This window comes from Hyla sarda, chromosome 4, assembly GCF_029499605.1.
Source record: "Hyla sarda isolate aHylSar1 chromosome 4, aHylSar1.hap1, whole genome shotgun sequence".
Lineage (NCBI taxonomy): Eukaryota > Metazoa > Chordata > Amphibia > Anura > Hylidae > Hyla > Hyla sarda.
In genome coordinates this window covers 418,640,127-418,665,112 of record NC_079192.1, presented here as the reverse complement: position 1 = coordinate 418,665,112, position 24,986 = coordinate 418,640,127, and the positions used below count along the sequence as shown (strand labels likewise).

The window sequence follows — 24,986 nt, the reverse complement described above, 5'->3', positions numbered from 1 at the left end:
AACTGCGAGAGGTAAACAGTTTTTTTTGGTCGACTGGGAGGGTTAAGGTCCTGAGGAGAGATCTTGGGAACTTGAGGAGAATATCCTGGACCGTGACCTTCTCAGGAATTTTCTCTCTCGTAAAAGGAGGGGGAGACCAAAGGGGGGGGGGTACTGTTACACTATGCGCTCCGGCCTCACACGCTGGCCATGAGCGCATGGTCCCCTTACCTTCTGCTGCTGACGGGGCTGGGTCTCGCATCGCGGGAAGCGCCCGCATGCGAGCCCCAGTCCGTCACTCTCCGGGTGTTTCTCCTGCCTCTGTCTCCACCTCTTTGCTCCGGCGCGTGTGTCCCCGTCGCTTAGGGCATGCGCGCACCAGAGCTTTAAGATTTAAAGGGCCAGTACACTCATTAGTGTAACCACCTGTGGCTTGTTTATAAATTCCTCCACCCTCCTCAGTTCTCTGTCGGATCTTTGTTGCCTTGTTCCCTAGAGAAAGCGTTCCTTTGTATTGCCGTGTACCAGATCTCCTGCTCTTGTGACTTGACCTTGCTCCTCTGCCGCCTGCCTACTGAACTCCTGCTACATCCTGACTACGCTACTGTGCCGCCTGCCCTGACCTACTGCTATCCAGACTACGAGTTGCCTCATCCCTCCTGTGCCTTGCATCTCCTCAGCTGCCTGTGTGGTCGAGCTGTGCCAGTGGTAGCGACCTGGGTGTCGCCTGCAGCTGCAAGCCCATCCTTCTTTGCGGCAGGCTTTGGTGAAGACCAGCGGCACCTTAGACTCCGCTCCCTGGTGCGGTCTGAGTCATCTGCCACATAGGTCCAGCGGATCCACATACACCGGAGTCCTGTCTTCAGAAACATGAGTGTTACATAGGGTATGTGCTGGGGTAGTGAAATAATACTGTTATTCAGTATGACATGCAGATCAGAGGCATCGCTATTAGAATCACTGCTGCAGAGCGGCGCAATGACAGAGCCTGGAGGTGGCATCAGCATGAAGAGACCATGTAGTGGCTAAATGACACAGTGTGCAAGTGGCAGCAGCATGAGGAGACCATATAGTGGCAGAATGACACAGCATAAAAGTGGAGGCAGCACGAGGAGACCATATAGTGGCTGAATGACACAGCTTGGAGGTGGCGGCAACATGAGGAGACCATATAGTGGCTGAATGACACAGCCTGGAGTTGGCGGCAGCATGAGGAGACCATATAGTGGCTGTATGACACAGCCTGCAGTTGGCGGCAGCATGAGGAGACCATATAGTGGCTGAATGACACAGCCTGGAGATGGCAGCAGCATGAGGAGACCATATAGTGGCTGAATGAGACAGCCTGGAGGTGGCAGCAGCATGAGGAGACCATATAATGGCTGAATTAGACAACCTGGAGGTGGAAGCAGCATGAGGAGAACATATGGTGGCAGAATGAGGCAGCCTGGATGTGGCAGCAGCATCAGGAGTCCTGAAAGTGACACAGTGACAGAGTGGTGCGGTGGGTGGCAATACCAGTACCCGGTGACGAGGGTGGGTGAAAAAAGGAGAACTTGGCATCAGATGTGTGGCATCAGGCGGGTGGCAGGATCAAAATAGTAGCTGAGGCAGGTAGGCAGAAGAAAACAATCTCTTTTGTAAGTGTTAGTGTGCACAAGTAAGTATTGAGGATATGCATTACATAAAACATAATATGCTTAGGCTAAAATATATGGACCCAAAATTTTTTGAAATAAAACAAAAGGAAAGGTGCAAAAAACACCATGTGCCACAAATATCACCAAGTATTGATGTGATGCAAAGACCTCTAAAAGGTGGAATGGAACAACATATGGTCCATTGTAACTGGTGGGGGTAAAAACCTCCCCTGTAAGGCCCTACTCTCGCATTATTAATTCCCTTCTTGGCACATGTTACTCACCCTAAAAAGGACGGCCCCACACAGGAACCAATCCCTATTTCCACCTAAAATGCGATTAATAATGCGAGAGTAGGGCCTTACAGGGGAAGTTTTTACCCCCACCGGTTACAGTGGACCATACGTTGTTCCATTCCACTTTCTAGAGGTCTTTGCATCACATCAATACTTTGTGGTGTAGGTGGCACATTGTGTTTTTTGCACACCTTTCCTTTTGTTTGATTTAAAAAAAAACGTGGGTACATATATTTTATCCCAAGAATATTATTAAGAGTTAAGTTTTATCTAATGCATATCCTCAATACTTACTTGTGGTCTGTTGTGGAGTAATGTTTGTAACTGGGGAGCAGCACCTTAAATCTGTTTGGCACTCTCCATATTTGTGAAGTGTTGGTGTGGCACCATGGTCAATCTACTCTGAGGCATCTGGCATTGGTGGCCAGAAATCCTGGCTGATCCATGCCTGATTCATTTTCACAAAGGTCAGTCTCTCCACATTTTTCGTGTACAGATGAGGTCTACTTGGGGTGACTAAGGCCCCGGCCGCACTAAACACCCGCTCTGATGACACACTACTGGCCGGGCAGGACAGCTTTTCCAGGGCAAACTCTGCTAGTTGCGGCCACAAATCAAGTTTGACTGACCAGAAGTTCACCGGATCTTCAAGGTGTGTTGGTATGGGCATGTCAAGGTATGCTACCACCTGCTGGTTCAGGTCCTGCTCCAGGTCTATCTGCGGCTGATGAGTTGCTTCACTATGCGAGTGAAGAAAGCTACTCATAAGCGACTTTATACTCAGGCTGCTGCTGATGGAGCTGGTACTGCCCCTGCCACCCCACCCCTCCCCAGCAGCCATGGCAGTGAAAGGTGAGTGCAGAGGGCCCCCCGAGTCAGACCTGCAAGAGGATGGATGATGGCGCAGATAGGCATTAGCCAACTGACTACGTAGGATGCCTCTGTAGTAGGTCAGTTTGTCCTCCCTCTCAGTGGGTGTGAAAAAGGCCCCTATTTAGTGCCGGTAACAAGGGTCCAATAAGGTGGAGAGCCAGAAGTCATCCCACTGCTGAATGGTGTAAGTGAGCATGCATGGTGACATTTGTGCAAGTGACTCTGAGGGACTCCCTGCCTCCATCTCCACTGTATACTGCCATGGTGTGTCTGGGTCCTCTGTCTCGCCTTCCTCATCACCCTCTAGCTCCTCTGGATGCTCCCGCTCCTCCTCTCCTGTCTGATGACTAGAAACACCGGCCATCTCACCCAACCTAAACTGTGCTCCACTCTGCCCCTCATCCTCCTCCTCCAGTTCAACCCCCACAGGGCTCATGTGGCCGTGAGATGTAGGCGACACGTCTCCAGTGCCCTGACCAGCCATCGTTTCCAACACGTGTGGTAAGAAATGAAGCAGTGGAATGACGTCATTCATCCTGTAATCCTAGCGACTTACTTATTATGTAGTTTCCTCAAAGGGCCTCAGCAAACGGCAGGTGTCACGTATCAGCTGCCACTGGTTCACATTGAAGTTACACAGGGGAGTCCCCCTATCCACTTGGATCATCAAGAAATCGATAATGGCTTTTCTCTGTTCGTATAGTCGGTCCAACATATGGAGAGTGGAATTCCAACGTGTGGCAACGTCACAAATCAGACTATGTTGGGGGATACCGTTCTAACGCTGCAGCTCAAGGAGGGTGTGCTTTGCGGTATACGAGTGGCTGAAGTGCATGCACAGTTTCCTTCCCATTGTTAGGATGTCTTGCAAATGGGGGGAACACTTCAGGAACTGCTTGACAACCAGATTTAACACGTGTGCCATGCAGGGCGCAGGGCTCAGCCTTCCCAGTCACAGCGCATGCAAGATGTTGTTCCCGTTGTTGGTCACTATGGTTCCCATTTCCAGTTTTCGTGGAGTAAGCCAGGCTCCAATTTCTTTATTAATGACTTTTAGCAGTTCATCCCCTGTGTGACTCTGTTTGCCAAGGCAAACCATGTGAAGAACAGCGCGACACCGCCGTGCCCTGCACACATGGTACGATGAAGGGGCACTGAGACTTGTCCGGGCAGTGGAGGCTGAGGACATGGTGGAAGATGAGGAGTTGGAGTCGCACACTGTCACAGGACCAACAGGCTGAGAGCGTGGAGGAGGAAGCGGTGTGACCTGTCCAAGTTGGGGTTGTGGCTGTGCAGGAACCACATTCACCCAGTGGGCCGTAAAAGACAGGTATTGTCCCTGACCATAGTTACAGCTCCACACGTCAGCACTGCTGTGCACTTTGGTACACACCGACAGGCTAAAAGACTGAACTACCTTCTCTTCTACAAAATTGTGCAGGGCTGGTACTGCCTTCTTCGCAAAGAAATAACTGCTTGGCACTCTCAACCTCGGCTCGGCACAAGCCATCAGTTCTCTGAAAGGTGCATAGTCCACCACTTGAAAATGGATGGACTGCAGCACCAGCAGCTTGGACAGGAGCGCATTCAACTTCTGCGCCGTTGGATGAGTGGTCGCATACTGTTGTCTCTTGGACATGGCTTCGCCGATGGATTGTTGGCGGAATGACTGACTAAAAGTAGGAGGATCTGGAGCGACAGAAGGAGGGTATGACACACAGCTCCCTTCGGCTGCGGTGGTGGAACCTTGGCTGGCTGAAACAGGGAGCAGCGTGATGCAGCAGGCTGGACCACTACATCAGAGCCACGGTTCTCCCAGGCTGCTTTATGGTGAGCATATGTTGATGCAGGGCGGTGGTGCCAACATTGGAACCCTGGCCACGCTTCACATTCTGCCAACAGATCTTGCATGTGGCTACGTGAACCTCCTCCGGATGCTTGATGAAAAACTGCCACACCGCCGAGTAGCTGATTTTCCCATCAACAGTCCGCACTAATTGACTGCTACTACCGCCATCTCCAGGAACCCCTGTTCCACTACCTCCCGGGAAGGTAGGCTGCAGTGAAGCAGGTGGTCTCCCCCGGGCACGTTTGGCTCCAGACTTTCCACTTCTGCCACCATGCTGACTGCCAACCTTGCTACCAACTTGCTGGCTCAGCTGCTGCCTCACGGGCAACCTGCATCCCTCTTCTCCTGATGATGATGAAGCCCCTTCTGCACCCGGCAACCAAGTGCGATCGGCTTCATCATCATTGAGTTGTGTCTGCATTTCACTGATGTCCTCCTCAGGTTCCTCAACAGTTTCTGCTTCAGGACCATGAACACTGAAAACACCACCTCCCACGTCACTCTCCTCATCACTACTTGCCCGCCTAGTGGAGGAAGCGGCGGATGTCTCCTCCCCTTCTTGGATGGGCAGTAGCTTCTGACTGTCCTCTATTAGATCGTCCTCAGTGAATAGTGGAGCTGAACCCACAGCATAAGATACTTCTGTAGGGGAGAGAACAGCATAGGACAGAGGCAATGGGAGGACAGGGACTGCTCCCGGGCCATGCCAACTTTGGGTTGTGTCTGAGGAACCCACCGACTGTTGACTGGGGATATCAGATGTCACTTGTGATGAAGTGGAAGATCATGTTAACCAATCGATGATGACAGATGGGCTGCTGGTCAAGACACGACCGCTAGCTGACACCGGGAGCTCAGGCCTCTCGCTGCAACTCCTGCTGCCACTCGCCCCTAGTCTGCTGCGACCTCTGCCTGTGCCTGATGAATTTAGGCCTCTGCCACTCCTCTGTGCACGTCCTGGCACTTCTCTGCCTGACATTTCTCTGGCTGACACACTGCGTATATGAGGGAAGTACAATGCACTCCACTACGCTTAAAACAGTATTTGTCTACAACACCAGCAGGTGTGTACTTTTGGCTTGCCTTTCACAGTATCTAGGCCCTTAAGAGTTTAAAAGGAACAAAATGGTACACCACTTAGATGTACGTATGTGGTATACACTTATGAGGGGAGTATGATGCGCTTCACTACACTTAAAACAGTATTTGTCTACAACACCAGCAGTGTGTACTTTTGGGTGTCCTTTCACAGTATCTAGGCCCTTAATAATTTAACAGGAACAAAATGGTACACCCCTTAGATGTACGTATGTGGTATACACTTATGAGGAGCAGTAGAATGCGCTCCACTACGCTTAGCAGTATTTGTCTACAACACCAGCAGGTGTGTAGTTTTGGCTGGCCTTTCACAGTATCTAGGCCCTTAAGAGTTTAAAAGGAACAAAATGGTACACCCCTTAGATGTACGTATGTGGTATACACTTATGAGGAGCAGTAGAATGCGCTCCACTATGCTTAGCAGTATTTGTCTACAAAACCAGCAGGTGTGTACGTTTGGCTGGCCTTTCACAGTATGTAGGCCCTTCAGACTTTAACAGGAACAAATTTGGGATTGAGGTGAATCACTGCTGTAATACACCCACAATTGCACTTTCTCTCTCAATCTCACTCCCTTCCCTATTGGTGCTTCTAGGCTGGATTTGGACTTCAGGTGAAACGCTGCTCTAAAAAAGCTTTACTGTGCAACACACACTGTTCTCTGTCCCTCTCTCTCTGTAATAGAACGCTGATGTGACTGGCCGCAAGATGGCTGCCGATTATATAGGGCTGTGGCTGGTTGCATGAGATTCAGGGTCATCCCCCCTACCAGGTTTGCCGTCTTCCCAGGATTCCTTGCCCCATGTCCTGAAATTGGGGTCTGCCATTTTAGATGCCCTGGAACCTGGACCGCACTAAATGGAGTTAAATAAAGCAATTTGCGCAATCGAATCACGGCGATATTCGCATTCGTTGTTAACCAAATATTTCCTGAAATTCGTAACAAATTCAGATTTGTCACATCCGATTCGCTCATCCCTACCCCTGACTCCCATCTCCGGAAAGGCAGAAACCATTCCTAAACAAGCTGCCCGCCATTCTAGAGAACAAGGGAAGATTACTCCTAAAGCAGAGTCTGCCCCATCTCCAGCATTACGGAAACAAGACAGCCCTATAGTGAGCACCTTGCCTACAGGAGGTAGTGATGTTTCGGACATACTACAGAAACTCTCGGAGGCCATAGTGCCGGCAAACCACACCCATAGTTGCCGCAAACTAAAGGTGTTTTCTGGGAATCAGCCTGTTCCTGCTGGAGAAGAGCCTTTTGAGGTCTGGAAGGACAATACTATGCAATTGTTGGAGGAATGATCTTGTACTGATACCATAAATAAACAGCAGTTGGTGGAGAGTCTTCGTTACATAGTTACATAGTATGGTTGAAAAAAGACATACGTCCATCAAGTCCAACCAGGGAATTGAAGGGAAGGGTGTAAGGGGATAAGGGAAAGGGATGTAGTTTTATAATTCTGCATAAGCATTAATGTTATTTTGTTCCAGGAATGTATCTAACCCTGTTTTAAAGCTGTTAATTGTTCCTGCTGTGACCAGTTCCTGAGGTAGACCGTTCCATAAATTCACAGTCCTCACGGTAAAGAAGGCGTGTCGCCCCTTTAGACTAAACCTTTTCTTCTCCAGACGGAGGGAGTGCCCCCTCGTCCGTTGGGGGGGTTTAACCTGGAACAGTTTTTCTCCATATTTTTTGTATGGGCCATTTATATACTTATATACGTTTATCATATCCCCCCTTAAACGTCTGTTCTCAAGACTAAACAATTTTAACTCCTTTAATCGCTCCTCATAGCTAAGATGTTCCATGCCCCATATTAGTTTAGTCGCGCGTCTCTGCACCCTTTCCAGCTCCGCAGTGTCCCTTTTATGGACTGGTGCCCAAAACTGAACAGCATATTCCAGGTGAGGCCGTACCAATGCTTTATAAAGGGGGAGTATTATGTCCCTGTCCCTTGAGTCCATGCCTCTTTTGATACATGACAATATCCTGCCGGCTTTGGAAGCAGCAGCCTGACATTGCATGCTATTCTGTAGTCTGTGATCTACAAGTACACCCAGATCCTTCTCTACCAGTGACTCTGCCAGTTTAATCCCCCCTAAGACATACGACGCATGCAGGTTATTAGTACCCAGATGCATAACTTTACATTTATCCACATTGAACCTCATTTGCCAAGTGGATGCCCAGACACTTAGTCTATCCAAGTCATCTTGTAACTTATGCACATCCTCTATAGACTGTACCGTGCTACAAAGCTTGGTGTCATCTGCAAAGATAGAAACAGAGCTGTTAATACCATCCTCTATATCATTAATAAATAAATTAAACAGCAGCGGGCCCAGTACTGAACCTTGGGGTACACCACTAATAACCGGGGACCAATCAGAGTACGAATCATTGACCACCACTCTCTGGGTACGATCCATGAGCCAGTGTTCAATCCAGTTACAAACTAAAGTTTCCAAGCCCAAAGACCTTAACTTACCTGTCAGACGTCTGTGAGGGACAGTATCAAACGCTTTGGCAAAATCCAGAAACACTATATCCACAGCCATTCCTCTGTATACAGAGCTCCCCTCTATATACACAGCCCCCCCTCTATATCCACAGCCCCCCCTCTATATCCACAGCCCCCCCTCTATATACACAGCCCCCCCTCTATATACACAGCCCCCCTCTATATACACAGCCCCCCCTCTATATCCACAGCCCCCCCTCTATATACACAGCCCCCCCTCTATATACACAGCCCCCTTCTATATCCACAGCCATTCCTCTGTCAAGGCTTCTACTCACCTCTTCATAAAAGCAAATTAGATTGGTTTGACAACTTCTATCCTTAGTAAACCCATGCTGGCTATCATTTATAATACTATTATCCCCTATGTATTCCTGTATGTAATCCCTTATAAGTCCTTCAAACAATTTACCCACAATGCACGTTAGACTTACCGGTCTATAATTGCCTGGCGAAGACCTAGAGCCCTTCTTGAAGATTGGTACCACATTAGCCTTGCGCCAGTCCCTTGGCACAATACCTGACACCAGGGAATCTCTAAATATCATGAACAGGGGTACAGATATTACTGAACTTACCTCTCTAAGAACTCTTGGGTGTAGTCCATCCGGCCCTGGAGATTTGCTTACATTTACTTTACTTAACTTACCTTGTACCATCTCTACATTAAGCCAGTTCAATACATTATATGATGTGTTACCAGCACTGACCTGTCCAATGTCAGCTCCTTCTTCCATAGTATATACAGAACTAAAGAACCCATTCAGTAGCTCCGCCTTCTCTTGATCGCCCGTGACAACCTCCCCATTATCATTATTAAGGGGTCCTACATGCTCTGTCCTTGGTTTTTTTTGTATTTATATATCTAAAAAAATATTTAGGTTTAGTTTTGCTTTCTTTGGCCACCTGTCTCTCATTTAGAATTTTTGCTGTTTTTATTACATTTTTACAGATTTTATTAAGCTCCTTGTTCTGTTTAAATGTTATAGCTGACCCATCAGATTTGTATTTTTTGAAGGCTATTTTTTTGTTGTTTATTGCTCTTTTAACCTCATTTGTCAGCCATGTAGTCCCTGAAGATTTATCCACATGGAAGACGCTTCAGGACGAAAGACGGGTTATTGGGGACCTCTTAGACTAGTGCCTCCACAAGAAAGTACCCACTTGGCTCCACAAGTCACAAGGGGACTTTGAGTTGAAACGGCTGTGGTGACAGAGGAATCGCCTGTTCCTGCACAAGGGGTTGATATACCGAAACTCCCTGGACCCAGTTTCAGGAGACCGTATACATCAGATCTTGGTCCCTAGAAGAGATGCAGCCATGGTCCTGAATGCCTATCATGACCAGTCCAGGCATTTCGGGGTCCATAAGACTGAAGCCACTGTCAGAAGAAGATAGGGATGCGGGGAGACATCGAGAAGTGGTGTGCTGAATGCTCCGTGTGCAATGTTATCAGGAATCCCCGGAGGGACGCAAGGGCCCCTTTACATCCCATCTGTATGGAGAGACCGAATCAGATTGTTGCTTTGGATCATGTGAAGTTGGCCCCCACTCGGTCTGGCTACTGCTACGCCCTGACCATGGTGGACCATTACTCTAAGTGGGTGGTCGTGGTCCATGTCAATGACCTTACTGCCAAGACGGTATGCTTCAGCTCAGCCCTTACAGCTTGGAGATAAGGTGTGGCTCAGAAAATTCCCTAGGACCCATAAATTGGACTCATTGTTGGAAACGGAACCCTATACCATTACTGCGATCCCTTACCCTGAAACGGATGTATATGAGGTACAGAAAGAAGGGTTCGAGCCACAGCTGGTCCACAGAAACAGAATAAAAGTGTGCCTGAAAGAAGATGTGCTTGGACTACCTCTACCTACTCCGCCTACTCCACCAAAGGTCCTTAAGCAGAAAAACCATAGAGTTCACTCAGTCACGTGACCTGCAGGTCCTAGTACGTTATGGAACAGGTAATTAACTCTTTATTTACACATATCCTATCTTATTTACACTAACCATGTATAATTTACAATTGTATATGCTAGAATAGAGGCGACTAGGGGTAAACTACACTACAGGGATCCCTACGTCCTAGGGACTCTGGCTATGGGGACCCTAAACACATAGGTACCGCATCAGATGCGGGACTGGGACACCACAAACCCCCTTACTTAAGATAAGTCGGCCTCGACGTCTGTCCCCTGAGACAAAGGGACTAGAACTAGAACAGGATGCTATAGAACAGGATGATCTGTACTTTGGCTATACATCCTAAGTAGAATAAACACATTTACATTCTTTTGATACCTTTCTTAGTATCTGTACTAGACAATTAGAAATCTATCTAGACATATAATGCTATCTAGACATTTAACCCCTTAAGGACGCAGCCCATTTTCAGCTCTAGGACGCAGCCCTTTTTTGCACATGTTACGCCGAGCGCTCCGGGTCCCCACTCCTCCCTGGAGCGCTCACGGCGTCTCTCTCCCTGCAGCGCCCCGGTCAGTCCCGCTGACCAGGAGCGCTGCACTGACATGGCCGTCGGGGATGCGATTCGCACAGCGGGACGCGCCCGCTCGCGAATCGCATCCCAAGTCACTTACCCGTCCCGGTCCCCTGCTGTCATGTGCTGGCGCGCGCGGCTCCGCTCTCTAGGGCGCGCGCGCGCCAGCTCTCTGAGACTTAAAGGGCCAGTGCACCAATGATTGGTGCCTGGCCCAATTAGCTTAATTGGCTTCCACCTGCTCTCTGGCTATATCACATCACTTCCCCTGCACTCCCTTGCCGGATCTTGTTGCCTTGTGCCAGTGAAAGCGTTTAGTGTTGTCCAAAGCCTGTGTTACCTGAACTCCTGCTATCCATCTTGACTACGAACCTTGCCGCCTGCCCCGACCTTCTGCTACGTCTGACCTTGCCTCTGCCTAGTCCTTCTGTCCCACGCCTTCTCAGCAGTCAGCGAGGTTGAGCCGTTGCTAGTGGATACGACCTGGTTGCTACTGCCGCAGCAAGACCATCCCGCTTTGCGGCGGGCTCTGGTGAACACCAGTAGCCTCTTAGAACCGGTCCACCAGCACGGTCCACGCCAATCCCTCGCTGACACAGAGGATCCACAACCTGTAGCCGTATCGTGACAGTAGATCCGGCCATGGATCCCGCTGAGGTGCCGCTGCCAAGTCTCGCTGACCTTACCACGGTGGTCGCTCAGCAATCGCAGCAAATTGCCCAACAAGGACAGCAGCTGTCGCAGTTGACCGCCACGTTACAGCAACTTCTGCCTCTGCTACAGCAGCAACCATCTCCTCCGCCAGCTCCTGCACCTCCTCCGCAGCGAGTGGCCGCTCCTAGCCTCCGCTTGTCCCTGCCGGACAAATTTGATGGGAACTCTAGACTCTGCCGTGGATTTCTGTCTCAATGTTCCCTGCATATGGAGATGTTGTCGGACTTGTTTCCTACAGAACGGTCTAAGGTGGCGTTCGTAGTGAGCCTTCTTTCAGGAAAGGCCTTGTCTTGGGCCACACCGCTCTGGGACCGCAATGATCCTGCCACAGCCACAGTCCAGTCCTTCTTCGCTGAAGTCCGTAGTGTCTTCGAGGAACCAGCCCGAGCTTCTTCTGCCGAGACTGCCCTGCTGAACCTGGTCCAGGGTAATTCTTCAGTGGGCGAGTACGCCATCCAATTTCGTACTCTTGCTTCCGAATTATCATGGAATAACAAGGCTCTCTGCGCGACCTTTAAAAAAGGCCTATCCAGTAGCATCAAGGATGTGCTGGCCGCACGAGAGATTCCTGCCAACCTGCAAGAACTTATCCATTTGGCCACCCGCATTGACATGCGTTTTTCTGAGAGACATCAGGAGCTCCGCCAGGAAAAAGACTTAGATCTCTGGGCACCTCTCCCACAGCATCCTTTGCAAGCTACGCCTGGGCCTCCCGCCGAGGAGGCCATGCAAGTGGATCGGTCTCGTCTGACCCAGGAAGAGAGGAATCGCCGTAGGGAAGAAAATCTTTGTCTGTACTGTGCCAGTACCGAACATTTCTTGGTGGATTGCTCTATTCATCCTCCATGTCTGGGAAACGCACGCACCCAGCTCACGTGGGTGTGGCGTCTCTTGGTTCAAAGTCTGCTTCTCCACGTCTCACGGTGCCCGTGCGGATTTCTCCTTCAGCCAACTCCTCCCTCTCAGCCGTGGCCTGCTTGGACTCTGGTGCCTCTGGGAATTACATTTTGGATTCTTTGGTGAATAAATTCTGCATCCCGGTGACCCGTCTCGTCAAGCCGCTCTACATTTCCGCGGTCAACGGAGTTAGATTGGATTGCACCGTGCGTTACCGCACAAAACCCCTCTTAATGTGCATTGGACCCCACCACGAAAGGATTGAATTTTTCATCCTTCCCAACTGCACCTCTGAGGTCCTCCTCGGTCTGCCATGGCTCCAGCTTCATTCTCCCACCCTTGACTGGACCACCGGGGAGATCAAGAACTGGGACTCTGCTTGCCACAAGAAATGCCTCTCCCCCCCTCCCAGTCCCGTCAGGCAAGCCTCAGTGCCTCCTCATGGCCCCCGTCCTGGTGTCACCCTGCCCTGTGCCAAGCTTCACCCTCTGCCCTCCCTCCCCATTCCCACTCCTGCTGTACGGCCTGCCTTTGAGGAAACCCTTCAATCACTCCCGGTGTCCTCAGCCCATGGGAAGCAGTTACCGGACAAAGAAAGGGGGAGACCTAAGGGGGGGGGGTACTGTTACGCCGAGCGCTCCGGGTCCCCGCTCCTCCACGGAGCGCTCACGGCGTCTCTCTCCCTGCAGCGCCCCGGTCAGTCCCGCTGACCGGGAGCGCTGCACTGACATGGCCGTCGGGGATGCGATTCGCACAGCGGGACGCGCCCGCTCGCGAATCGCATCCCAAGTCACTTACCCGTCCCGGTCCCCTGCTGTCATGTGCTGGCGCGCGCGGCTCCGCTATCTAGGGCGCGCGCGCGCCAGCTCTCTGAGACTTAAAGGGCCAGTGCACCAATGATTGGTGCCTGGCCCAATTAGCTTAATTGGCTTCCACCTGCTCCCTGGCTATATCACATCACTTCCCCTGCACTCCCTTGCCGGATCTTGTTGCCTTGTGCCAGTGAAAGCGTTTAGTGTTGTCCAAAGCCTGTGTTACCTGAACTCCTGCTATCCATCTTGACTACGAACCTTGCCGCCTGCCCCGACCTTCTGCTACGTCTGACCTTGCCTCTGCCTAGTCCTTCTGTCCCACGCCTTCTCAGGAGTCAGCGAGGTTGAGCCGTTGCTAGTGGATACGACCTGGTTGCTACTGCCGCAGCAAGACCATCCCGCTTTGCGGCGGGCTCTGGTGAACACCAGTAGCCTCTTAGAACCGGTCCACCAGCACGGTCCACGCCAATCCCTCGCTGACACAGAGGATCCACAACCTGTAGCCGAATGGTGACAGCACATCTGACCACTGTCACTTTAAACATTAATAACTCTGGAATGCTTTTACTTATCAATCTGATTCCGAGATTGTTTTTTCGTGACATATTCTACTTTAACATAGTGGTAAATTTTTGTGGTAACTTGCATCCTTTCTTGGTGAAAAATCCCCAAATTTGATGAAAAAATTTTAAATTTTGCATTTTTCTAACTTTGAAGCACCCTGCCTGTAAGGAAAATGGATATTCCAAATAAAAAATGTTTTTGTTTCACATATATAATATGTCTACTTTATGATTGCATCATAAAATTAACGTGTTTTTACTTTTGGAAGACATCAGAGGGCTTCAAAGTTCAGCAGCAATTTTACAATTTTCCACAAAATTTTCAAACTCGCTATTTTTCATAGACCAGTGGATTTGAAGGGTCTTCATATTAGAAATTCCCCATAAATGACCCCATTATAGAAACTGCACCCCCCAAAGTATTCAAAATGACATTCAGTAAGTGTTTTAACCCTTTAGGTGTTTCACATGAAAAGCAGCAAAGTGAAGGAGAAAATTCAAAATCTTCATTTTTTACACTTGCATGTTCTTGTAGACCCAATTTTTGAATTTTTACAAGGGGTAAAAGGATTAAATTTATACTTATATTTGTAGCCCAATTTCTCTTGAGTAAGGACATACCTCATATGTCTATGTAAAGTGTTCGGCGGGCGCAGTAGAGGGCTCAGAAGCGAAGGAGCGACAAGGGGATTTTGGAGAGTACGTTTTTCTGAAATGGTTTTTGGGGGGCATGTTGCATTTAGGAAGCCCCTATGGTGCCAAAACAGCAAAAAAAAACACATGGCATACCATTTTGGAAACTAGACCCCTTGAGGAACGTAACAAGGAATTAAGTGAGCCTTAATACCCCACAGGTGTTTCACGACTTTTGCATATGTAAAAAAAAAATTTGTTTCACTAAAATGTGTGTTTCCCCCCAAATTTCAAATTTTTGCAAGAGTTAATAGCAGAAAATCCCCCCAAAATGTGTAACCCCATCTCTTCTGAGTATGGAGGTACCCCATAAGTTGACCTGAAGTGCACTACGGGCAAACTACAATGCTCAGAAGAGAAGGAGTCATATTTGGCTTTTTGAGAGCAAATTTTGCTTGTGGGGCATGTCGCATTTAGGAAGCCCCTATGGTGCCAGGACAGCAAAAAAAAAAAAACATATGGCATACCATTTTGGAAACTAGACCCCTTGAGGAACGTAACAAGGGATAACGTGAACCTTAATACCCCACAGGTGTTTCACGACTTTTGCATATGTAAAAAAAAAATATTTTTTTTACACTAAAATGCTTGTTTTCCCCCAAATTTTACATTTTTTACAAGGGATAATAGCAGAAAATACCCCCCAAAATTTGTAACCCCATCTCTTCTGAGTATGGAAATACCCCATAAGTGGACGTGAAGTGCACTGGGGGCGAACTACAATGCTCAGAAGAGAAGGAGCATCATTGAGCTTTTGGAGAGAGAATTTGGCCATGTGCATTTACAAAGCCCCCCGTGGTGCCAGAACAGTGGACCCCCCACATGTGACCCCATTTTTAAAACTACACCCCTCACGGAATGTAATAAGGGGTGCAGTGAGAATTTACACCCCACTGGCATTTGACGGATCTTTGGAACAGTGGGCTGTGCAAATAAAAAAATTTATTTTTCAATTTCACAGACCCCTGTTTCAAAGATCTGTCAGACACCTGTGGGGTGTAAATGCTCACTATACCGCTTGTTACATTCCGTGAGGGGTGTAGTTTCCAAAATGGGGTCACATGTGGGTATTTATTGTTTTGCGCTTATGTCAGAACCGCTGTAAAATCAGCCACCCCTGTGCAAATCACCAATTTAGACCTCAAATGTACATGGTGCACTCTCACTTCTGAGCCTTGTTGTGCGCCCACAGAGCACTTTGCCCCCACATATGGGGTATCTCCGTACTCAGGAAAAATTGCATCACAAATTTTGGGGGCTTTTTTTCTTTTACTGCTTGTGAAATTTAAAAGTATGGGGCAACACCAGCATGTTAGTGTACAAAAATGTTTTTTGTTACACTAACATGCTGGTGTAGACCCCAACTTTACCTTTTCATAAGGGGTAAAAGGAGAAAAAGCCCCCCAAAATTTGTTAGGCAATTTCTCCCGAGTACGGCGATACCCCATATGTGACCCTAAACTGTTGCCTTGAAATACGACAGGGCTCCAAAGTGAGAGAGTGCCATGCGCATTTGAGGCCTAAATTAGGGATTTGCATAGGGGTGAACATAGGGGTATTCTAAGCCAATGATTCCCAAACAGGGTGCCTCCAGCTGTTGCAAAACTCCCAGCATGCTTGGACAGTAAATGGCTGTCCGGAAATGCTGGGAGTTTTTGTTTTGCAACAGCTGGAGGCTCCGTTTTGGAAACACTGCCGTAGGATACATTTTTCATAGTGTTTTACTCTTTATTTTGTGTTAGTGTAACGTAGTGTATTGTTTTTAGGCTACATTCACACTGGCGGCGGATTACACTGAGTCTCCCGCTAGGAGTTTGAGCTGTGGCGGAAAATTTGCCACAGCTCAAGCTTGAAGCGGGGAACTCACTGTAATCCGCCGCCAGTGTGAATGTAACCTGTACATTCACATGGGAGGGGGGGCAAAACTACAACTCCCAGCATGCACTGAGAGAACGTGCATGCTGGGAGTTGTAGTTTTGCAACAGCTGGAGGCACACTGGTTGGAAAATACTGAGTTAGGTAATAGAACCTATTACCTAACTCGGTATTTCCCAAACAGTGTGCCTCCAGCTGTTGCAGAACTACAACTCTCAGCATGTACTGATTGCCAAAGGGAATGCTGGGAGATGTAGTTATGCAACAGCTGGAGGCACGCAAGTACAACTCCCAGCATGCCGAGACAGCCTTTTGCTGTTCCTGAATGCTGGGAGTTGTAGTTTTGCAAGATTTAGAGGGGTTCAGGCTGGAGATCACTGACAGTGGTCCCTAAAATGTAGCCCTCCAGATGTTGCAAAACTACAAATCTCAGCATGCTAAGACAGCAAAGGTTCCTCTGCGTGGCTTCTTTTATAGTAGGCTTCTCCAAAATGGCGCTGGGCAGGAAGGACAGCCCCGACTTCTGGTCCCTCCAGAAATGATTCCTGTATCTCTGAGTTCCCCTTTGGCTGCGACACAGCAACTTGGTGGGACACGCCCAGAGGCGGGACGTGGCACAGCGCGGGCTTTCTTCGCGCGCTTTTCCGGCAGCAGTTCGGCTCCGCCTGTGCCGACCGGACCAGAGGATCGCACCATGAACTCGTTGCGCAGTTTACACATTTCAACTGTAGCAAAATTTTCGCTTCCCCCCTTACTTTTTCCGTAGCCCCTTTGTATGGTGCACCACAAACACCGTTCCTGTACACAGCAACACATGAATAAAGTTTGTTTCTTAGGGGGGAGTACACTTTCACTAGTGGCAATAGTAGGCACACACCCGAATCCTGTTCGTGCAACGCCAAAAAGGCTTTGTGGTAGCCCTTGGGGGGTGTAAGGTAGTGGTGGTATGGTATCGGTATATGAGGGGTTAATGTTAACCCGAAAGTTTGTGACGCCAGGCTGAGGGCTGTTATGCTGAGACTATGCTCCGGCCTATCGCCGCCCTTCCCAGTAACGACAGGTGCATAAAATGACTGAAAGTCCACAAAGATATTGAACTTGAACAACTTTACTAGAATGTTTGCGATACATCCAAGGCACAGTAACAGTCTATTATGAACAGTCCTTTGAGTTGCGTAGTGACTGACAATTGTTGCAGACCCCGATAATAATTCAGTCTTCAAATTTAGGGATATATTTGCAGATCCGTCCGGATTTAGGGGTATGATTAGGTCCGGTGATGCTGCAGAGTGTTTTGTAATTGCTACACTCTAGATTTGGAATGATCCGGCCGTTGCTGCAAGGCTCGGGCCTAACTCACTGCGACAGCTGCGATACAGATGCTTCTTCCTCAGAGGCACAGGAACAAGAGCACAAGAGCGTTAAGATGGCCGCCGCTCCATTATATGGGCAGGGGGCGGGGTGAATTTGATTGGTCCAAACACTTGTCACTCACCATTACAGAGAGTAATGGGAATGCTTACATAATAGGGCCTCTAAAGGTCCTTAAGCAGAAAAACCATAGAGTTCACTCAGTCACGTGACCCGCAGGTCCTGGTATGCTATGGAACAGGTAATTAACTCTTTATTTACACATATCCTATCTTATTTACACTAACCATGTATAATTTACAATTGTATATGCTAGAATAGATGCGACTAGGGGTAAACTACACTACAGGGATCCCTACGTCCTAGGGACTTTGGCTATGGGGACCCTAAACACATAGGTACCGCATCAGATGCGGGACTGGGACACCACATATGTATACACCTGATTGGAGCTTTTCTCCATTTTTTATACATCTGTTGTTTGCACTATATTCCCACTTTATTACCCATAGAACGGAGGCCTCAGTAGTCTGTCTGTTCCTGTTCCTTTTACTTGATTTTAACCCTTCACTTGTATTAATAAAGATTGTACACTACTTTACATTACTTTCGATCTCGGTGTGACTCTTTTGGTTGATAATGTTTTTTACAAGTAAAATTAAAATAAAGAAATATTTAATAAAAAAAAAAAAAGTATTTGTAATTCTGCTGGATTCCTGATAACTCTCAGCCCCTGCTGGTTCACCCTCTGTAGATAACATGGTGGTGTTCTTCTCCATCTGGTGTATTATCTTGTGGGAGATGGAGCATTCTTGCAGCTCTGTGTGTGACTGGAGTATAATGTATCTGTAGGACAAGGATTTACATGTTGGGGCCCAGTAGTGTATCTGGATGACATCTCTCTGTAGACTTGGTCCATAACCAGTTCACCCAGTGGTGTCTTCTCCTCTATCAGGATGTAGATTCGGGTTCAGGATGATGGGAGATTCTGTATAGAGCTCAGGACAGTCTTATTGGGGTATAAAGGGCACTAACCCTCTTTATACCCCAGGAGTCTCCACAACCCCCTAGAAGGGAGAACCTTACTGAATCAAATCCAATACAGTCTCTTGGGCACAGTGTGGAACATTACCCTAGATGGCGCCGGTGCCCCCTCTATAATCTCCTCTATGGGCTGATAAGAGTTCTAGGTTTATGTAAATACAGAGTTGTAATTCTTTCAATTCATTTTAGGCTCCAATTCTGAGAAGGAAACAGGCAGCCGACCAATGTCCGAGAATGAGCAACATGCACCGAAGAGACCTGTTGCTTCCTACTCCTCCTACTCGGCTATTCCAACCTCCTCCTCCTGCTGTTCGGCTAAAGCCACCTCCTCCTCCTCCTGCTTTTCGGCTAAACCCACTTCCTCCACCAGTGACCACTGCAACACCAGGTAATGTTACTCCAGATAATGTTACTCCTGATAATGCTACTCCTGATAATGCTACTCCTGATAATGTTACTCCAGGTAATGTTACTCCAGGTAATGCTACTCCAGGTAATGTTACTCCAGGTAATGCTATTCCAGGTAATGTTACTCCAAGTAATGCTACTCCAGGTAATGTTACTCCAGCTAATGTTTCTCCAGGTAATGTTACTCCAGGTAATGCTACTCCTGATAATGTTACTCCTGGTAATGTTACTCCAGGCAATGGTACTCCAGGTAATGTTATTCCAGGTAATGCTACTCCAGGTAATGTTACTCCTGATAATGTTACTCAAGGTAATGTTACTCTAGGTAATGGTAATGTTACTCCAGGTAATGTTACTCCAGGTAATGCTACTCCAGCTAATGTTACTCCAGGTAATGCTACTCCAGGTAATGCTACTCCAGGTAATGCTACTCCAGGTAATGTTACTCCAGATAATGTTACTCCAGGTAACGCTACTCCTGATAATGTTACTCCAGGTAATGTTACTCCAGGTAATGCTACTCCAGGTAATGCTACTCCTGATAATGTTACTCCAGGTAATGTTACTCCAGGTAATGCTACTCCAGGTAATGCTACTCCAGGTAATGTTACTCCAGATAATGTTACTCCAGGTAATGCTACTCCAGGTAATGTTACTCCAGGTAATGCTACTCCTGATAATGTTACTCCAGGTAATGTTACTCCAGGTAATGCTACTCCTGATAATGTTACTCCAGGTAATGCTACTCCTGATAATGTTACTCCAGGTAATGCTACACCAGGTATTGTTACTCCAGCTAATGTTACTCCAGGTAATGCTACTCCAGGTAATTTTACTCAAGGTAATGCTACTCCAGGTAATGTTACTCCAGATAATGTTACTCCAGGTAATGCTACTCCAGGTAATGTTACTCCAGATAATGTTACTCCAGGTAATGCTACTCCAGGTAACGCTACTCCTGATAATGTTACTCCAGGTAATGCTACTCCTGATAATGTTACTCCTGATAATGTTACTCCAGGTAATGTTACTCCAGGTAATGCTACTCCTGATAATGTTACTCCAGGTAATGTTACTCCAGGTAATGCTACTCCAGGTAATGTTACTCCAGGTAATGTTACTACAGGTAATGTTACTCCAGATAATGTTACTCCAGGTAATGTTACTCCAGATAATGTTGTTATGTACATTCTACCACTTTCCAAAGCAAAACCAGTCTCCATCTTATATAAGCCGATGTCCTCCATAGAAATGACCTCATCCACTGTTCCCCCTACACCGTCCATTACCACAACATCTACCAGCCCAAGAGGATTAACAAACGCATCACTACTCCAGTCGCATCCAAAGATGTATTTATAATTCTGTGGGATCCGTGTTAAAGGGGTCATCAATATAATATATATATTTAGAAGATGGTAAGACAGCACCGGGGCCGACCTCTGTGCAAGTGGTTGCCCAGGTTGCCAGCCCAGGATCAAGATACACCAAATCCCAAAATCACAGCACCAGCCAGGTCATGGATTGGGAAAAAAATGGAAATCTTTATTATCTCCGTTTCAAAATGCAACATTTCGGCATCAGTAGCCTTTATCAAGCTCTGATAAAGGCTACTGCTGCCAAAACGTAGCATTTTTGAAATGGGGATAATGAAGATTTCCAGTTTTTTCACGATCCGTGACCTGGCTGGTGCTGTGATTTCAGGATCACTATTAGCTATTTTGGGGAAATGCCGAAACAACAAAAAATTTGCCGATAATGACGACCTCCCCTGCCCGCCCACAGCACAAGTTACAAACACTGCCAGTGGCGTAGCGTGGGGGGTGCAGGGGGGGCCGGGCAAAGGCTGTCCGGGCATGCTGGGAGTTGTAGTCTCACAACAGCTGGAGGCCCCCTGGTTTTTAGTATACAGTATTAGTTTTTATATGCTCTGGTCGGCCCCCGCCTGCAGCCACACATGGGAGCCGGCCAAGGCACATAAAAAGAAGTATTCCTATCCCGGACATCCCTGTGTCCCGAAAAATCTTTTCGGGACATAAGGATGTCCGCTGGTCACTCACCATTCCCCGGCCAGCGTGCGTCCTCCTTCGGTCCTTCGCTCCTCCGCCTCAACCATAGAGACGCAGGAGGACCGCAGGATCGTCGCAGGAGAACGCGCGCTGGCCGGGGCCTGGTAAGTGACCGGCGGCGCGTCATCTTCTTCAGTGTTCCGGTCACCGCTCCTCCGGTCCCGACACCTACTGCTATGGTCCATAGGCCATAGCAGTAGATGTGACCCCGTACCGGAGGAGCGGTGACCGGATCACTGTGGGGGCAGCAGTACAGACATACAGCCTCCAGCCATACACTGTATATGGCTGGAAGCTGTATGTCTGTGGGGTGGGGGGAAGCTGCCTACTATTGTGGGGGAACTGCTGACCTAATGTGGGGGGAGCTGCCTACAAATGTGGGGGGAGCTGCCTAATATTGTTGGTGGGGAGCTGCCTAATATTGTGGGGGAACTGCCTACTATTGTGGGGAACCTGCCTACTATTGTGGGGGAAATGCTGACCTAATGTGGGGGAGCTGTCTACTATTGTGGGGGAACTGCTACTATTGTGGGGGAGCTGCCTACTATTGTTGGGGAGCTGCCTATTAATGTGGGGGAGCTGCCTACTATTGTGGGGGAGCTGCCTACTATTGTGGGGGAGCTGCCTATTAATGTGGGGGAGCTGCCTACTATTGTTGGGGAGCTGCCTATTAATGTGGGGGAGCTGCCTACTATTGTGGGGGAACTGCTACTATTGTGATGGAGCTGCCTACTATTGTTGGGGAGCTGCCTATTAATGTGGGGGAGCTGCCTACTATTGTGGGGGAGCTGCTACTATTGTGGGGGAGCTGCCTACTATTGTTGGGGAGCTGCCTATTAATGTGGGGGAGCTGCCTACTATTGTGGGGGAGCTGCTACTTTTGTGGGGGAGCTGCCTACTATTGTTGGGGAGCTGCCTATTAATGTGGGGAGCTGCCTACTATTGTGGGGGAGCTGCCTACTATTGTGGGGGAGCTGCCTATTAATGTGGGGGAGCTGCTTACTATTGTTGGGGAGCTGCCTATTAATGTGGGGGAGCTGCCTACTATTGTGGGGGAGCTGCCTACTATTGTGGGGGAGCTGCCTACTATTGTGGGGGAGCTGTCTACTATTGTGGGGGAGCTGTCTACTATTGTTGGGGAGCTGCCTATTAATGTGGGGGAGCTGCCTACTATTGTGGGGGAGCTGCCTACTATTGTGGGGGAGTTGCCCACTATTGTGGGGGAGCTGCCTACTATTGTGGGGGAGCTGCCTATTAATGTGGGGGAACTCCCTACCTAATGTGGGGGAGCTGGCAATCTAATGTGGGGGAATCTAATCTAATGAGCGGAGCGCTGCATTTTACCAGAAGACGGGGAGAAGTCATTTTCGGTTTCAGCTGGACATTTTTTTTTATTTCGGTTTTGTTTCGGTTCTGAAATTTCCATTTCGGTGCTCCTCTAACATATATATACATATATATATTTATATATACATACATATATATATATATATATATATATATAGTGCAGGGAGCTGAGAGCTTCAGAAGATGACGAAGACCAGCAGCCTCTGCACTTGTTTCCTCTGTGCTCAGCAGCCCAGCTTGAGAAATCCCGCCTCTAATTTACATGTTCCCACCCCTGTCTCCTCCCACACTGCTCTTAATGTTTAATGCAATCTGAACAGTGTATTCAGTATGATACTGCCCAGAGCTGTGTATCTAAGCCAAGTCAGTGTGATACTGCCCAGAGTTGTGTATCTAAGCCAAGTCAGTATGATACTGCCCAGAGCCGTGTATCTAAGCCAAGTCAGTATGATACTGCCCAGAGCCGTGTATCTAAGCCAAGTCAGTGTGATACTGCCCAGAGTTGTGTATCTAAGCCAAGTCAGTATGATACTGCCCAGAGCCGTGTATCTAAGCCAAGTCAGTATGATACTGCCCAGAGCCGTGTATCTAAGCCAAGTCAGTGTGATACTGCCCAGAGTTGTGTATCTAAGCCCATTCAGTGTAATACTACCCAGTGCCTAGTACCTAAGCTAATTTAGTGTAAGCTCAGCAAAGATTACACTTTTACATTACAAAGTTATATAACTTTGTAATGTATTTAACTTTAACTGCATGTGCAATTATATATATATGGTAATTTTATTTGGCTGGAGTTCTACCTTACCTCTCAGCCTTCTGCCCCTGCTGGTTCACCCTCTGTAGATAACATGCTGTACTTGGAATCTATTTGTGTCAGCAAATCATAGTTGAGTATAATAGGGCACATAATGGAAAAAATAATTTAATATATAACATTAACTTGAGTAAGACAATTTCCCATTATAAACACATGTACCTCTTAAAAATCATATAGTTACCAAATAACACCGGCATATAAAGGAGGAAATATTATCACCATACATAATACCATCATACTGTTACTGACTAAATCCTGTATACTGACCAATATTACCAATAATACCAGTATACAAGGAGGAATGTTATCACCATACATATCACCATCATACTGTTACTGACTAAATCCTGTATACTGAGACCAATGTTACCAATAATACCAGTATACAAGGAGGAATATTATCACCATACATATCACCAACATACCATTTCTGACCAAATCCTGTAAACTGAGACCAATGTTACCAATAATACCAGTATACAAGGAAGAAATATTATCATCATACATATTACCATCATACTGTTACTGACCAAATCCTGTATACGGACCAATATTACCAATAATACCAGTATACTAGGAGGAATATTATTACCATACATATCACCACCATACCATTACTGACCAAATCCTGTATACTGAGACCAATATTACCAATAGTGTAAGCCTGATAAGGCTGTATTTGTGGGAGGGGCGTGGGGTATATAACGCCCCCTACTTTCAGGTCAGGGCGGGTTGGTCGATCGGTGACGTCAGCTGGCGGTGCAGCTGCGAGTTGGACAGGCGTTCGAATCTCCCGCCTGTTAGCAACCTCTGGGGCCCGCTCTCTCTGCTGGAGCCTAGCCTGTCTGGGGTATCGTTCGGTCAGTTACCTGGGACACCCCGCTAACCACCTCCAGGCAGAAGCTCTCCCTCACGCCTAGTCAGGGGGTGTGTCACTCGCCGACTTTTGGCTTCTTTCACGGGCTGGCGGTCAGCAGGTGATAGCGGTGGCAATGGAGGTAGGTGATTTCATGGTAGGGTAAGTGAGGCAGAACCTGCGGGCTGGCTGCCTGCAACAATTTCTTGGAGGAACTGTCTGGTGCGATTGGCTGTTCCCGCCAGCGTCCGGGGGTTCGGGGGGGGGGGCCGTTCTGGCCTGGTGCATTAGCGTAAGTAGTGGAAGAGAGCAGCGGCAATAACTGTGGGTCTCCACTGTGTTTGCATAGTCCAGCCGGGTGCGCTCCGGGTCGTGGTACCACCAGCGGGAGCCACCCGGGCTGATTGTAAAACTCAATCCGAGGAATCACCGAAGGGGAAAAAAAAAATTATAAAAAAAAATGCAGCCACTATTGTCTATTGCTATCCATAGCACCCATTGAGTGGTAGTTTTGTGCTACTGATTGGGTGATTTAAAAAAAAAAAATGGGTGAATATTTCTACTTGTACTATTGCCCTACTTTTGTTAGCAGGGATGTGCCAAGAGCTTTTCTCTGCACATACATGCATTTCATTTACACTAAATATATGCTCATAGCAATAACGCTACCCGTAGATTCACTGCATTATACTGGTTGTATACTCATTACAATCATACTGCACGTATCCTCATGTGTTCATGATGCACACATGGTCA

General features: G+C 47.9%; 1 protein-coding gene across 2 annotated transcripts in view; it reads left to right on the top strand.

The window, feature by feature from the left end:
- The window catches only part of LOC130267775 (protein mono-ADP-ribosyltransferase PARP12-like), a 94,640-nt gene that overhangs the window by 42,453 nt on the left and 27,201 nt on the right, over window positions 1-24,986 (top strand). The window contains exons 1-2 of one of the 2 annotated variants that reach the window (XM_056517956.1): window positions 10,147-10,231; window positions 18,923-19,121. In XM_056517956.1, coding sequence (XP_056373931.1) covers window positions 10,223-10,231; window positions 18,923-19,121 — 208 coding nt within the window. In that variant the 5' untranslated portion in view covers window positions 10,147-10,222. Of the gene's footprint in view, window positions 1-10,146; window positions 10,232-18,922; window positions 19,122-24,986 lie in introns of those variants that run through there. The other variant, XM_056517955.1, reaches the window with a different exon arrangement.